Source organism: Nannobrachium achirus (genome assembly GCF_963921795.1).
Source record: "Nannobrachium achirus genome assembly, chromosome: 14".
In the NCBI taxonomy this organism is placed as follows: domain Eukaryota; kingdom Metazoa; phylum Chordata; class Actinopteri; order Myctophiformes; family Myctophidae; genus Nannobrachium; species Nannobrachium achirus.
The window spans coordinates 56272150-56287233 of NC_137821.1; the positions used below are offsets into that span (position 1 = coordinate 56272150).

Here is a 15084-nt window from a genome sequence, read left to right on the forward strand (position 1 = left end):
CTAATATAAATAAAAATCATCTAAGCATATTTAGCTTGCTGCTTAGCAGAAATTACATTTTAAAATATATTTTCTTGAACGGAAATGCCAGCTTCCATTAATCGCCGTTAAGGAGTTGTAGTTCCAGACTCTATAGCATGCAGAAATTGTGGAATAGTTGTCTGGCTACACGAGACTACTCAATGCATGTCAACATCAAGCTCAACTTAGTAACTTTAAAACTGCATGAAAGAACTTATGCCAGTGGAGGGAAGTAACTAGGTTTGTACGCTGTACGCTGAGTAGGCCTACTTTTACTAGCCCATAGTACGTATATTTTCATGTCAACACTTTTGTACTTTTACGTTGAGAGTAGATTCAATAACTTTTTTCATTTTTACCATTTTCCCAAATAATTATTAAAAATAAATAAGTTATTGAGAAAACACGGCCTGCTCACATATTAGGAGGGTATTATAAGTCACCAGAAAAAAATAATGGGTGTTTTTAATGAATCTATCATGGTTAAAATGGAGTTTGAAGTTACAATGGATGTGGAGAGAAGCCCATAAGCTGTTTGCCTGTTGAAAGTGGAATATCCCTTTAATGCTTTAACCCTTGAAAAATAGCAGATATACAAGCAAGTGCTGCGCTGCAAGCACCGACAACACAACAGCAGTCAATATAACCTTGAACAATAAAAGACTTGTGCACACGTTAGAATAATATTTTAATAAATAAAAAGCAGCATCACAAAGAAGTATAAATAAAACATTTACATTGTGTGGATGATGGCATAGTCATAGTATAAATCCAAGAAGACGTGTTTGCAATTGTATAACGAAAGTTTAAAAGTAAAAAATAATAAGTTTCCTATTCCAGAAGCGGTTGCTTGTACAAGAGCCGGGTAAACCTGTCTCATTAACCACATGAACCCTAGCATCCCAATCGTAGGTAAGTCATAATAGCTGAACGTTCAGCGAAAATAGCTAATCTATAAGCATAAAACTCGTCACGGTGTGAAGTGTTGTGAGCTTATAGATTGGCTATTAGCCACTGGACTATAAGAACCACTGATCTGATATTCAAAGAAGAAGAAGATTCTAGAATTAGTCGGGGGATATCTTCAGAAATAAGTGTCATATCCTGGAATAAATTCCTTAACCAAAATAAATATTCACCAATGTGTTTGTAAAGGTGTCTAGTAACACATCTCACAAAGACTGAAATTCAGTTTCCCTAGGAGAATCCTTGACAGCTGATGAAAGCTGGGGTCCCATTGTTTGTTTGTTTGTTTGTTTGTTTATTTCACTTACAACAATGTTTAAAATACTTTTACAAAGATTTTGGCAAATGTGAAGGAGATGCCTAAAAACCCTCCAGGGGCTTGAGAAGTGGCATTCTCCAAAAATATTTACATTCAAACAGTAAAATTACATCAAGGTAGAATATGTATCCATTATAAATAAAACAATAGACATGTCCTACAGATTGATTAACAAAAAAGAGAAAACAGAGTAAAAAGAACAACAGAAATGAAGCAAAATCATTTCAACAATACACAGTCTAAAACACACAAAAGATCATGAGGTTCATTTAGCAGACCATTAAATTAACTATAAGGATAAAACACACCAAAATAAATCTGCTTTAAGTAGCATGTGTTTTGCACTAAAAACATTCCTTGGCCAAATAACGGCCCAACAAAACTATTGTTTAGTGATGATCGAGTCATCACTTATCACAGTTAGAGCCGCCTTTACCCCAAGGAATGTTTTTTGTGCAAAACAAATGCTTGCAATGGATTCAGAATCATGAAAAAACCCTCGTTTGACCCCTCACATGCTACTTAAAGCATATTTATTTTCGTGTGTTTTTTTCCTGTATAGTTAAGTTAATGGGACCCCGACTTTCATCAGCTGTAACGGATTCTCCTAGGGAAACTGAATTTCAGTCTTTGTGAAATGTGTTACTAGACACCTTTACAAAACATTGGTGAGTAAAGTTTTTGGAAAGGAATTTATTCCAGGACGTTTTAAGATATCCTCCGACTAAATGCATACTCTGGATGCATTCTGTAAACCATTTCTGTTCCAGGATGCATCAGTTTTGTATACAATACATGCTTTCTAGAACGTTTTGTCCAAACTGTGTGGTAGACTTAATACAATAACTTATTAAATATATTTTTTTGTCTCCCTGCTCTTCTATGGAGACATTTACTGTAGATTGTGTCAAAGGTCATGTCTCACCTAGACACACAATCTGACAACAACTTTTGACCTCATGGTCAGGATTCAATGAGCAAGCAGAGGGGCTCAATTGGCTCAATGTCATTACTTGAGCAGGAAACTCGGTTCAAATCGAGGGTAGAAGAGAGACGTTACACAGTGCAGCTTTAAACACATGAACCTTAAAGGTAGGGTAAGTGATTTCATTTAATTCAAATAATAACAAAATGGGTCTATGTTCTGATAGTACTAGTTACTATAGAGTGTTTGGTCCATATTTGGACTTAGGGTAAAAAAAAAGATGAAAAAAAAAATCAAAAAGTCCAGACCCCCACCTGTCACCTACGGTACATTGAAAACTGAAACTTAAGTGAAATCACTTACCCTACATTTAATGCCCCTATTCCGGGGAATTTCGTGATAGGCGAACGTTCAACAAAATCTACAAACTCATAGATCGGATATTTTCCCTATTTGTCTTTAGGGCTTAAGTGGTTAATACTAAGGATGCATTCATGTTTATTATGCAACTGATCAGATACATTCTCAAACTTCTAGCCCAGACTCTTGTACAACTGGGTTCTGGCTAAAACAATTCAGAGACATTTATTGACAGAGTCATACTATGTGGGAAAGGTGAAAAGCTTGTTTTGTTACAACAATGTATTTGCCATGGTGTACAGCAGGGCAGTGGTCCAGTAGTCCAAATGGACCTTTACAGGTCTGTAACTCTGAGTACTTTGCAAATGGAACCAAATGGACCCGCATTTCCTGCACTCACAGATTCATGGGTGTCCTTGACATTAAAAGGTTTGAGAGCCACTGTACCAGACCGGGTGTCCACTGTCGTTGCCATTTCGAGAGTTTGATTGCAATTATTATATAATTGTCTAATCGCAATTATTTGACATAATCACAGTTTCGTCATAATCGTCTTGTTTCCATGTTGAAAAATGTTCATATATTTTCAAACATTTAGATCGGCTATTTCCACTATTCTTTCCACTGTTCTTAAGCATAACGTTGTCAAATCTGTCAGTAATTTATGTGTATATTTAGGTTATGTGTCATATCTGCTATGTGCAACTTCAAAGCCTAAAAGCCAAACAGATCATCATGTAAAATGTCATAATCGTGAGTATAGCCTAGTTGTGACCTTTATAAGGCCCAGTTGAATAGTACTGAATGCTTTTGATTTAGTATATTCTTTTGAACAGATTTTAATTTAGTTTCAGTCACCTTTTTGTGATCTGAAATCTTTTAGTTTTATTCTAGTTTTAGTCAACTTATATCATAAGATTGTTTACACAGCACTTAAGCATTTCGGATATGACATCTGAAACGCGTAAGCGTTCTTTGTTGGTGTTGGTGCCAATAAAAAAGTGGACATGTGAGTCCTGCATTGATTCAAAGTTTTGGATGGGCTACCTTTTGGGGATTTTTTAGTTTTTAGTTTAATTCCTACTTTTTATTTATACTAGACTTTAGGTCTAGCTACTGTAGGGCCGTCATGACATGACATGACATTTTACATGACGATTGTCACTCAAATGATTTAATTGTGTTTTTGTCGTTGACAATTACATTTCTGTTTGGCTTTTAGGCTTTGAAGTTGCATGTGGCAGATATGACACTTAACCTAAATATACAAAGAAAAAGTTTTAAATATATGAACATTTTTCACCGTGTAAACTATTATGACGATTATGACAAAATAATTGTGAATATGTCAAATAATTGTGATTCGACGATTATGTAATAATTTGACAGTAGGTCTAACACTCGACTGAGAAAACTCATTGCTGATGCGCGATCATAAGATTTGATTTTTTTTTAGTCGACTAAAAATGTAGGCAGGTTGTACTCGATCTCCACCAGTCCCTCCCTAACATTTTAGTCTAGTTTTTATTTATTGATGAAATTATCAATACAATTATTCAGTCTTAGTTTAGTCAGCATATAGTTTTTATTTTGTTTTTGTCAGTAAAAACCTTAGTCAACGGACATTTTTTAGTCGACTACATTAACATTGGAATGCACTGAGATTACAATTGAAGCAGTCAGTCACATGTCCTTATATCCATTCTGTCACCTGCAATAGGATCTGCTTCAAGTGAAGGAGGGGTGTTTAAAACTGTGATGCTCCTCTAAGGATGGTATTGAGTCAAACTTAATCTTCTCAGAGGCAGGTTTCTCTCATAAATCCTCTATTCCAGGAGTCTTCAATGTTTTCAGACCAAGGACCCCTTAGTTGAGAGAGATGAAGCAGGGACCCCCACAACCTTTTCATAGATTCTATATAGTTTCATCTTTTGACAGCACAATAATCAGCGGATTCATGTCAATTTGTGTTTTCAGATATTTAACCACTTGGGCCGTAAAAGGTCAACAAACTTGACCTTTTACTCTGTACCCTCTACACCAAACTTCATTGCCGAAAATAGTAGCGTGTAGATATGCTATTTTTGGCTACAGTTCTCAGAATATGTACACTAGGGTTCAAGTTGTTAATATAAAATGGGTTGGATGATTTGGAGGACCCCCTGTAGTAACTTTGAGGACCCCCTTGGGGTCCCGGACCCCCTGTTGAAGACCCTTGCTCTAGAGAAACCTCGCCTTCCAACTCCTGCTGCAGCGGTCTGACCACGAGTTCTCCTCTCATACAGACACGCCAGTATGAAACATATATTTATGGAATACACTTGACTCATGCTGTATACCGTAGAATGTTCACTGTGTCTAATGTTGTCCGGTTCCTCGATTTGATTTGGATGTTTGTTTTAATATTTTTCTGCCAACATTTTTATCACAGGATTTTGTAACCCATTTTTCACCCATCAGTGCCAGCTGTAATCTTGGGCGTCGCTGTCCCTCTGCCAACCTGGGAAGGGCCTCGAACATGCTTCCTTCAGTGCATGAGGAGTGACAGGCCGCTTCTTATCACCTGACAGGGGGGAGCTTCCCCGGTTGGATGTAGTGTGTGGAAGGAACACGTTATTCCAACCAGTTCCTTTTTTTATGTTTATTTAAATATGTAATAAATACATAAGATGACTGTTTTTACAATATTATCGTCTGTCTTACAATCAGTCCCTTTCGATTCAATGAATAATCAAAGAATGTATCAAAAGCACAGCATCAAACACGTCAAGAGAAATGAAGGTTAATTCATGTTAATGGGACTCTGTCAATAAATGGCGCAATCTGGTTCTATACACTGCAGACCTGGATCCAATTATCACGTGGAAACCGTCAAGACTGCAATATCTTGGTAGCGACTGCTTTAGTCTGCCTGGAGTGTCACGCGTGGGCAGGCACGAGCCGAGCCGCTCCTGTGTGCCAGACGAGATCAATACATCGAGGCGAGGCGTTGTGTGCTTGTAGATCGCAAAACGAACGGTTTGGACATACAAGGTTTTCACCCGACAACGACGACATGCATTTGTGACCGTATTGATTCGGGCTCAATAATTGGAGCCAGGTCTGCTACACACACACACACACACACACACACACACACACACACACACACACACACACACACACACACACACACACACACACACAGGTAACATAAAGATATTACATTGCGACATAGTTAGCCGGCCGGACTCGCCGCTTTTTGTTTTTTTCGTCATCGGTAGGCTAACTACCGGTGTCGCTGGTTCAGAACGTCCTCTCATATCTCCCCGCGTCGACCTGCCGTTTTGCTGCAAAATAGCCTTTTGGTCTGCTTTGCATTCAAAGGCTTCTGCTCGAAGCAACCGGACGCCCCTTTTCTTTTCATTTCACATGCTCTGTGATTTTGTTTGATTGCTGGTTTGTTCATGGTGGTCTTTTTTTGTAATATCTGTCTTTTTGCTTTTTCCTTTCGGTTGTTTTGTTCTCTGCCTTCCCTTCCCTTCAAGCCTCCCTCCTAATCTTCCTCCCTTTCAAATAATCCAGAGAATTTGTTCAATTCAGAGAGGAGGAAGAGAGAGAGAGAGAGAGAGGACCTTGTGAACGCAGTTTTTTTCAAACACTCTACATTTCTAAGCCGGATCCGGGCTTGCTGGCGGCTGGCCGACCAGATAATTAGCTCATTTAGACCTCTCCTTGCGGAGAGAGAGAGAGAAACAACGCGGTGCAAACCACCACTCCTGTCAGCCTACGGAATACAAATAGTGTTGTTGTGGCTATAAATAGTCCATCCGTGCACATGGTATTAAAATGAACGGTATATAGTTCATTCTAATGACATGCTGCAAGGCGCCGGCTGGCTGCACACACACACACCCATGGCCCAGGACAAGATTTGGTCTATTTTGCGGGCTTTGACTTTAGCATTTTGACCTTGGAATAAGGGTATGGGGGTTGGAAGGGGGTGGAAGGGGGGTGGTGTGGGGGTCATGGTTGGGTATGGGTTTGTTGTCTCGTACATTCAGGTGCTGGTTGTTGTCGGTGTAGGTTGGGGCGGCAGTATCGGCGATAGGTCAGCGCTTATGGAATGAGTTTATTAGCGATTAGCGTTAGGGTTAGGGTTAGGTGGATGTTTTAGTATGAAAACATCCACCTCATGTCCGTCAGTCACGCTAATACCGCCAGTCACGCTAACACACAACATTGCGTTACATATCGATTTCAGTTCCTCCATGAAGGCAGGTCACAGAAAGGTTGTAACACATTTGGTGCAACACCCACTCACATGGCTTTGTGGCTGATTGGCTCTCACCTGGAATGCTACGTCTGTTTGTGTGTGCGTCTCTGTGTGTCTGGCCAGAAGCTCTGTTGTGTCAGCGCGAGCTGACGGTCGCTTCTTGCCGTTAGGGCGTGTTACTAGTACAGTAGTTACCATATCGTACCAGAAACCTCTCTTCTTCACATTCTAACTTTTTGCGGGGTTTTCTTTTAGCAAACTGTCGACCCTACTTGATCATACTACAGCGCCACACAAAGGCATCAAAAGTAGCAGATCCACAAGCGTTTCGAGCTTGCTAAGTCTGCTGATTTTGCCGTTTCTGAATTTGAATCCTGAAAAGTAAACACTTTTGCACATAACAAGGTTTAAACCCGACAGAGACGATTGTGGAAAAGTTACAGTTGTATTTATAAAAGTCATTGTTTGTTTCGGTAGAAATGTACAGCAGAAGGCTTCAGAGTGAAACCCTGCGATTGTATGTCACCACCGTTTTAGTTGATAAGAGACACACGGTGAATAAAGCTGCTGTTTTGATCCCAATGCGGCAGGTCGTGATCTAAAGCAGGTTGTGAGTTGTTCTGACTGCGTCATAGACAAACAACACCTTCGATATGTCATACCGAGTTCCTGTGCTTTCAGGATTGCCAAAAAAATAAAAAAAATAAGAAGATACATTGCTGCTGTCATGGACTGATGCTATCTGTCCAATGGTGTAAAGTAACTAAGTACATTTACTTAAGTAGGCCTACTACCAACTTAAGTACAGTTTTGAGGTATTTTTACTTTGCTTGAGTATTTCATTTTCAGTACTTTCACTTAATTCTACTCCACTAAATCTCGGATCCAAATATTGTACTTTTACCCCACTAAAATGATTTGGAAACTTTAGTTAGTAGTTACTTTGCAGATATAAATTATAATTATAAAACATACATGAACCACTTTAGCCCTATTTTATACCAAGGCCATTTGAAAATAGCCGATCTACAAGCTCACATGTTGTGAGCTTGCAGATCTGCTATTTTCAAACATTTTAGTACTTTTACTTTTGGTACTTTAAGTACATTTTGATACCAACACTTTCATACTTTTACTCAAGTACATTTTGAATTCCGGACTTTTACTTGTAACAGTATTTCTATATTGCAGTATTGATACTTTTACTTAAAGGAGCTATAGTCAACTTTTTTCTTGAAAAACGGATGCTAAAATAAAAATTATGTTTCAAAAATATTTTATAAAAAATAAGCTTCATATATGTGTTTCAATTTAAAAATGACCACAAAAAGCATAAAATAATGATAAAATAATCATTTTAGCCATTGTCGGGCCGACTCTTTGTTTACATCCTAGTCTAACACAAACAGACTAGAATGTAAACAAAGTGTCAGCCTGGCAAAAAGTTGACTATAGCTCCTTTAAGTAAAGAATGTGAGTACTTTTTCCAACACTGCATACCGGTTTCCTGTGCTTTCAGGATTGCAAAAAAAAAAAAAAAAAAAGATATTGTAACACAATAAATTCTGCTGTCATGGACTGATGCTATCTGTCAACCTCTTGGCCTGCGGGGGGCGTATACTGAGGTAAAGCACACAAGAAGAGCTGTCTGCTGGGATTATCACAGACTTCCTGTCTTGTTTGATGGATGGTGTTCCCAGGCCATCTGTCATAACGCTTTCACCTGGAGGACAAGTCAGGGAGCTGCCAAGAGTTTAGAATCTAAACACAATTCAGGGACGTTTTTAACCTTATATCCTTTGTTGACTGGAGTCCACAAAGGATACTAGGGCCTGCTCCTTTTTTTCCACCCCTCCCTCCACAACAAATCTCTTTGCCGGAAATAGCCGATCTGCAAGCTCACGACGTGTAGCGACGAGCTTCTAGAGCTGTGACAGGGCAAAGCCAAAGGGCATTAACTACTAGTAAAACTACTAAAAATTTAAATCTTTTTTTTATCAAGCCCACTATTGAGCTTTTCTAATATTTTGTGGAAAGATATGCAACGACAGATTCAGAACATAACTGATATCTTTTTTTATTGGCCAGTTGTTGCGACTGTGAGTGTGTTGCTGACTACCATCTATGAAGATGACAACTGACAAAATTAACATATATCATTAAATAGCATTAAAACAATCATTCGTTAGTGTGCAATAAGTGTTAAATGGCTTTATATTATGGATAGTACTGTAATAATTTCTTGATCGCCTCTTTTCTTGATTGTTTAAACAAGACGTCATGGGCCGCTATGTTCGATAACAAGCTTGATAAGCCAAAAGCTTATTGATACCGGGTACTCAATAAATCTGTTATCGGGTTATCGAGCTACCCTTGTTTAGGGCTCCATTCCAAGTTGAGAGCTTGTAGATATTCTATTTTCTGAAAAGGTTTTATCCCGAATACAGATGCTTGAGTTTAAGTAGTTCTTTTGGGATACAGGTACAGTATATCCAGGGTAAACGACAAGGTATATAAATCATGTTTCTGTCAGTTTGAAACAAACAGGGAAGGGAGATGATAGCAAGAGGAGAGTCAGAGTCCTGTTTAGAATTTAGATTGCTGGAAAAGTTTTAATTAAATCCATTATGGCGATTAAACCCTTTTAAGGTTGAGGCTCAGGGTTAGATAGAAGAGAGACAGGAGGGTGCTTAGGTTGGCATGAATATACATATGTATTACCGGTTTAAAACATCCTATGACAGAGTTCAGTCGTGGTTGAAACTCATTATTTGAGGTCATGGGGTGACCATGGCTGGTTCCGGTCATTATGCAGAGTTTTATGCTTTTCAATCAATTTAATTTAAGTTTCAATTAATGGCCCTGTGACACTGACAGGGGTCATCGCCATGCTGGCTTGTGGTGGACATTTTTGTCAAAATATAGCCTTAAATTACCTTTACAGGTAAGAGTGCACGCATATTTGTGCACTCTCAGAGTTATGGGCGTCCTTGACAATAAAAAGTTAGAGAACCACAAGTAGGCCTACTTGTGGAGTCCTGATGTGCTATAGTGTCATAGTAATAGTGTTGTAAAGTAACTAAGTACATTTGCTTAGGTATTGTACTTAAAGGGGAAGACCACCAATTTTCAATATTGAACTATGTCATTAATATACCTTAGAGGAGTTGTGTGGAAATAGAAAAAAAAGTTCCCCCCTCTTTTGTGTTGCCTAAAACTGGAGGATTGATTTTGGGGTTTGTATTGTAAAGTACAACGGTGTGATGTCATCAAGTTGTGATTTGCAATACAAACCCCAAAAAATCCCCCCAAAACAACACAGCAGATGCCATAGCGCCTCAAATCATCACTGACTGTGGACATTTCACACTGGACTTCAAGCAACTCGGACTTCAGAAGGTTGACATTTCTGTATTATAAATCCTTGTTTAGAGTGGTCTCGTGTAATATTATTACATTTTGAGACATGGATTTTTGATTTCCATGAGCTGTATGCAAATACAAATCTAAATTGAAACAAAAAAAGGTTTTGTATATTTCACTGCATGTGCAATGTATCATGAATATATGAAAGTTTTCATTTTTTAATTATATTACGGAAGAACATTTACATTTTTGCCAGACCCATGAAATGGGTAGGCCTACATAAGCAAATGTCGGTCTGTCTGTCCGGGTTTTCTATATAAAGGGTATATATGATGATGACATGATGATGACATGCCTACAAAAGGCATGATGTCATAAATGATGATGACAGACAGGGGGTCTGGCACAACCAGGTTGACCTGGTCTAGTTTAGAGGGATCAGCACATTTCCTTAATCTTGCCAAGGGCAAGAGACGCACATTCCTCACCTATAAGATCACACTGTGAGCTCAGGAGGGCTTTACATTTAAATATGTTGAGTTTCAAATTAATGTTTATTTAAGTGACATTCCCCTTCATTTAAAAAGATTTTATAGGAGTGAAATGTGTTAGTAGGACGGTGTCCTTTACCTGTTATCCTCAAAGGACTGGAAAATTATCATTTTAAGGTGAACAGAATATTAGACTAAAAGTAAGGTTGATTCATGAAGAAACTTGAGTCAAGTTGGCACAGCACAAGATGTTATATTGAAATATATGCGTCATTGATCATGAAGTTTTGGCTTGGATTGGTAGTGTGGTAGGCAGTGGGGTATGGGTGGTGGGGATATTTCACAGTTTTTAATTTGCTTGATTCAATATTTAGATATTTGATGTAAATGTTATCAGGCCCTTCAGGCCCAGGGCCTCTCCCCATACACACCCATCGTAACTTCAAACTCCATTTTAACCATAGATTCATTAAAAACACCCATACTTTTTTTTTTCTGGTGACTCATACTACCCTTCTAATACAATGTTTTAATTTCTTATAAATACGTTTTTATTGTATTAAATTTTTTCCATTTTCCCAAAGAATTATTAAAAATACATGAAATAATACGGCCTAATACGGCCTGCTCATGTATTAGGAGGGTATTATGAGTCACCAGAAAAAAATAATGGGTGTTTTTAATGAATCTATCATATGGTTAAAATGGAGTTTGAAGTTACAATGGGTGTGTATGGGGAAAGGTCCTGGAGGAGGAGGGCCTGATAACATGTACATCAGATATCTAAATATTGAATGAAGCAAATTAAAAACTGTTCAGGGTGTTCATAAAAGCCTGATTAGACGATAACATGACCAAAAGTTCTTTTGAAAGTGGAATATCCCTTTAAGGGTGGTGGCAATGGGTTATCATTAGTGGTGGAAGTGATGGTGGGGTTGAAGGGTGGCTGCTAATAGACCAGAGCCTGACATTTGGGTTGCTGGGCTGCCCTCCTCCCATTCATTTCAGCCATTTGGGCCTTGAATTATTGAATGCTTTAACTATATTGAAAAATACAAGCTCACAGCGCGGCACCGAGTGCCGCGCTGTGAGCTTGTAGATCTGCTATTTTAGAAGAAGAAGTTGTGAAAACATGTGCAAATCTTTGAATGTAGGCGAACGTTTGTAACTCAAATTTGGTCCCTGGAACTAAATATTTTGAGATGGGGGTCCGTGGCCAAATACATATCATTTTGGGGGTCCTTCACATGAAAATGTTTGAGAGCCACTGACATGGAAACGTAGTTTTTTTTCAAAAAAAACCTTAGAAGGATTCAAAAGACACTTCTAGAATCGGGTCAAAATCAGGTCAAAATTCAAATGTTCACGATTTTTCAAAAATAGCAGATCTACAAGCTTACTCGGTGCCGCGCTGTGAGCTTGTATATCTGCTATTTTTCAATAGTTAAAGCATAAAATAATAATACACAATGTAGTCGAACTAGCTGGGAGCGGACCTCCCTGGGTGTGCGGTGCTCCTTTCGACCACTAGATGGCAACGTGACTCCACCAGCGACCAGTGGGATCACATTGCAGTCTGATTCTGTGATGCTGTTGCTTCCATTGTACATTCCTTCACTTGGCTCCATTCAGAAAGACTCTATTGACTGCAACCTTGGGGGGGAAAGTTGGCTGGATTTAAAGGAAAACAAAACATATCTGGGCTCCGTGGGGGCTTCTGTACAGATCAGCAAAAGAAAGTGTTCATTCGTTGTTCGAGTTGAGTCGTTAAACTCGCACAGCGTGAAAATAAATTGTGTTTTTGTCCCTTTCCCTTCTTCTCGAAACAGTATCACTTTAAGTGAACAACAAACTGCATTTTGACTGTGTGTGAAGGCTTATAGGCAACAATGTAATTCCCATCACCCATAGTGGCTTTAGGGCTTGAAGTATGAACCCCTGACCTGTTCATCGGGACTCTATTACAGCAGTGGTTCTCAACCAGTGGTCCGGGGACCACCAGTGGTCCTCGAGGGTTGTTCCAGGTGGTCCCCAACTAAATGAGGGAGAGTTGGTAACCAAATGGACCCTTAGCCTACTATCTTTAACGCTTAAGAGCGTAAAAATGAAACCAAACGGACCCTTATGGGTCCGTTTGGTTTCATTTTACGCTCTCAAGAGTTAAATAATTGTTTAGGATCTGCATCACTTCATTTACGAGAAGTCTATGCAATTAGAGAATGTAGAAGAATTGTTATTTTGGTCAAGGTTTGCCTGTTAAAGGAGCAATAGTCAACTTTTTCATTGTAGGGCCGACACTTTGTTTACATCCTAGTCTATAGACTAGAATAGTGGTCCGTATCTGTGTCTCAAAAGCCGAATAAATAATGGACCTCGGTATGAAAAAGGTTGAAAACCACTGCTATACAGGGTCGTAAAGTCCTTTTTTCAACGTTGCTTTAACATGAGCACCTTCTACTGTGTCTCAAAAGGTTCCTTATTCCCCTTACGATGTGCACTACATTTTGACAAGACTTCACTATACTTGTTTATTTTTGAGCGGTGCCTGCCACTCCCACGTTTGACCGCGTGTGTATGTCTGTCCATAATATGTCCATAGTGTAGTCCCGTATGAGTACGGCAACAGCAGCCGCAGCCACCCGGCGGTGCTGTTGAGCAGCTCGCACCGCTCATTCACACTGGGTGTGATTTCTTTCTTTCTTTCTTTTTTTTTTTTTCTTTTGTTCATTGGCTGCTGGGTCTTGCGGATCACTTCTCAACCGGGCCTGTTTTTTACGCGTACGTGACAACACACTAGCACAACAAAACTAACCAAAAAAACTACAACGTAAACATCACTGAAACATTGTTCTTCATCCCGTAACAGAACACGTAAAAAGACTCCTTCTGTGTTTGTTTCTTCCATACCAACCCAGATATTGAACTTGGATCGTAAGCTTTTTCTTTCGCCCGCCTTCTGCCCACAGTCTATAATCATTGCTTGTTCTAGTGCACTTCAATTTGGGTCGTATAAAGCCTCGCATTCAGAGACAAAACGTCCAGACAAATCACTGCAAGCACCAACCGTTCTCATGCCCGGAACGTCAAGGCATGGAGCGTAAAGGAAACCGGCCGATAGTTATAAAGCCATTTAAAAAACTTTACCCCCCCAAGTGCCAACAAGTTGTCGTCACGAAAAGCAGCAGCAACAAAACACCCATGGCCCTCCGCTCCGCCCGCTCCTTTTTCGACCAATCACACGCTGCTGGTGCGTTCTCGGGGGGCGGGGCCACGGCTGATGACCGACAGCTCCGTGTCGGGATCGCCGTCGTCCGTCTCCGACGCCGCCCCGGGGTCGTCGTCGACGGCGTCGCTCCTCCGCGACGACTCGGAGCCCCCGCGTCTCCACGCCAGCCTCGCCGCCGCCCCCTCCTCCGACGACCCGAGTCGCCCGACGACTCGCGTCCCGTTGTCCGTGACGACGACAAGCTCCTCCTCCGGGTACGCCGCCGCCGCATGCAGCGGCAACCCGCCGCATCTTCCGTTGTCTCCGCCCTTGTTCCCCCCGCCACCGTTGCGACAGTTACTGTTCCTGTCCACGCTGCCCTCGGACCCGCCACGGCCCCCTTTCCTCCCGGCCAGCAGCGGCGTCGCGGCCGAGTGCGAGGACAGCGGCGGCACTATCAGGGTCCGGCCTGGCGCCGCCACGTTGCCCGTGTTGTAGCGACAGCGGATGTAGCTGGAGAAGGCGCGGCGGTAGGTCTTGTTGAAGAGCGTGTAGACCAGCGGGTTGACGCCCGACGAGATGTAGCCCACCCACACAAAGACGTTGAGCAGCTCGCCCAGCAGGCCGTCGTCGCACGAGCCCCGGCACAGCACGAAGGTGACGTTGGTGATGAAGAAGGGGCACCACATGACGAGGAAGAGGAAGAACACGATGCCCAGGACCTGCCAGGGGGAGAGGAGGAGGAGGATGGGGATGGGGAGACAGGCAGGGGTGTCACAAGGGGGGGGGGGGGGGGGAACGTGGGACTGAGTTACTAGGGCCCAAGGTGGAGGGGCCTTAATTATTTTATACTTTAGCTGTTTTAGAAAAGTGAAAATTTGTGCAAATCTTTGAATATAAATGTATTTTTTAAGCGAACATTTGTATCTCAAATGTTGCTTCTGGGAGGGTCCCTGGAATTTGAGATGGTGGTACATGGCCAAATACATATCATTTTGGGGGTCCTTCACATGAAAACGTTTGAGAACCACTGACATACTGTAGGTAAAAAAAAAACCTTAGAAGGATTTGAAATATTCAAAGACAATTTGTTCTTGATTTTTCAAAAATAGCAGATCTACAAGCTCGCAGCTTCGAGCTTGTATATCTGCTATTTTTCAATAGTTAAAGAACAAA

General features: G+C 40.6%; 1 protein-coding gene across 1 annotated transcript in view; it reads right to left on the bottom strand.

Moving 5' to 3' along the window:
* Positions 1-13937: 13937 nt before the first annotated feature.
* Positions 13938-15084, bottom strand: part of htr2cl1 (5-hydroxytryptamine (serotonin) receptor 2C, G protein-coupled-like 1) — a gene marked incomplete at both ends in the record, with an annotated part of 47981 nt that continues 46834 nt past the window's right edge. Inside the window, one exon of the mRNA XM_080741712.1 lies at positions 13938-14630. Within this exon, the coding sequence (XP_080597838.1) occupies positions 13938-14630 (693 nt within the window). The remainder of the gene's footprint in view (positions 14631-15084) is intronic.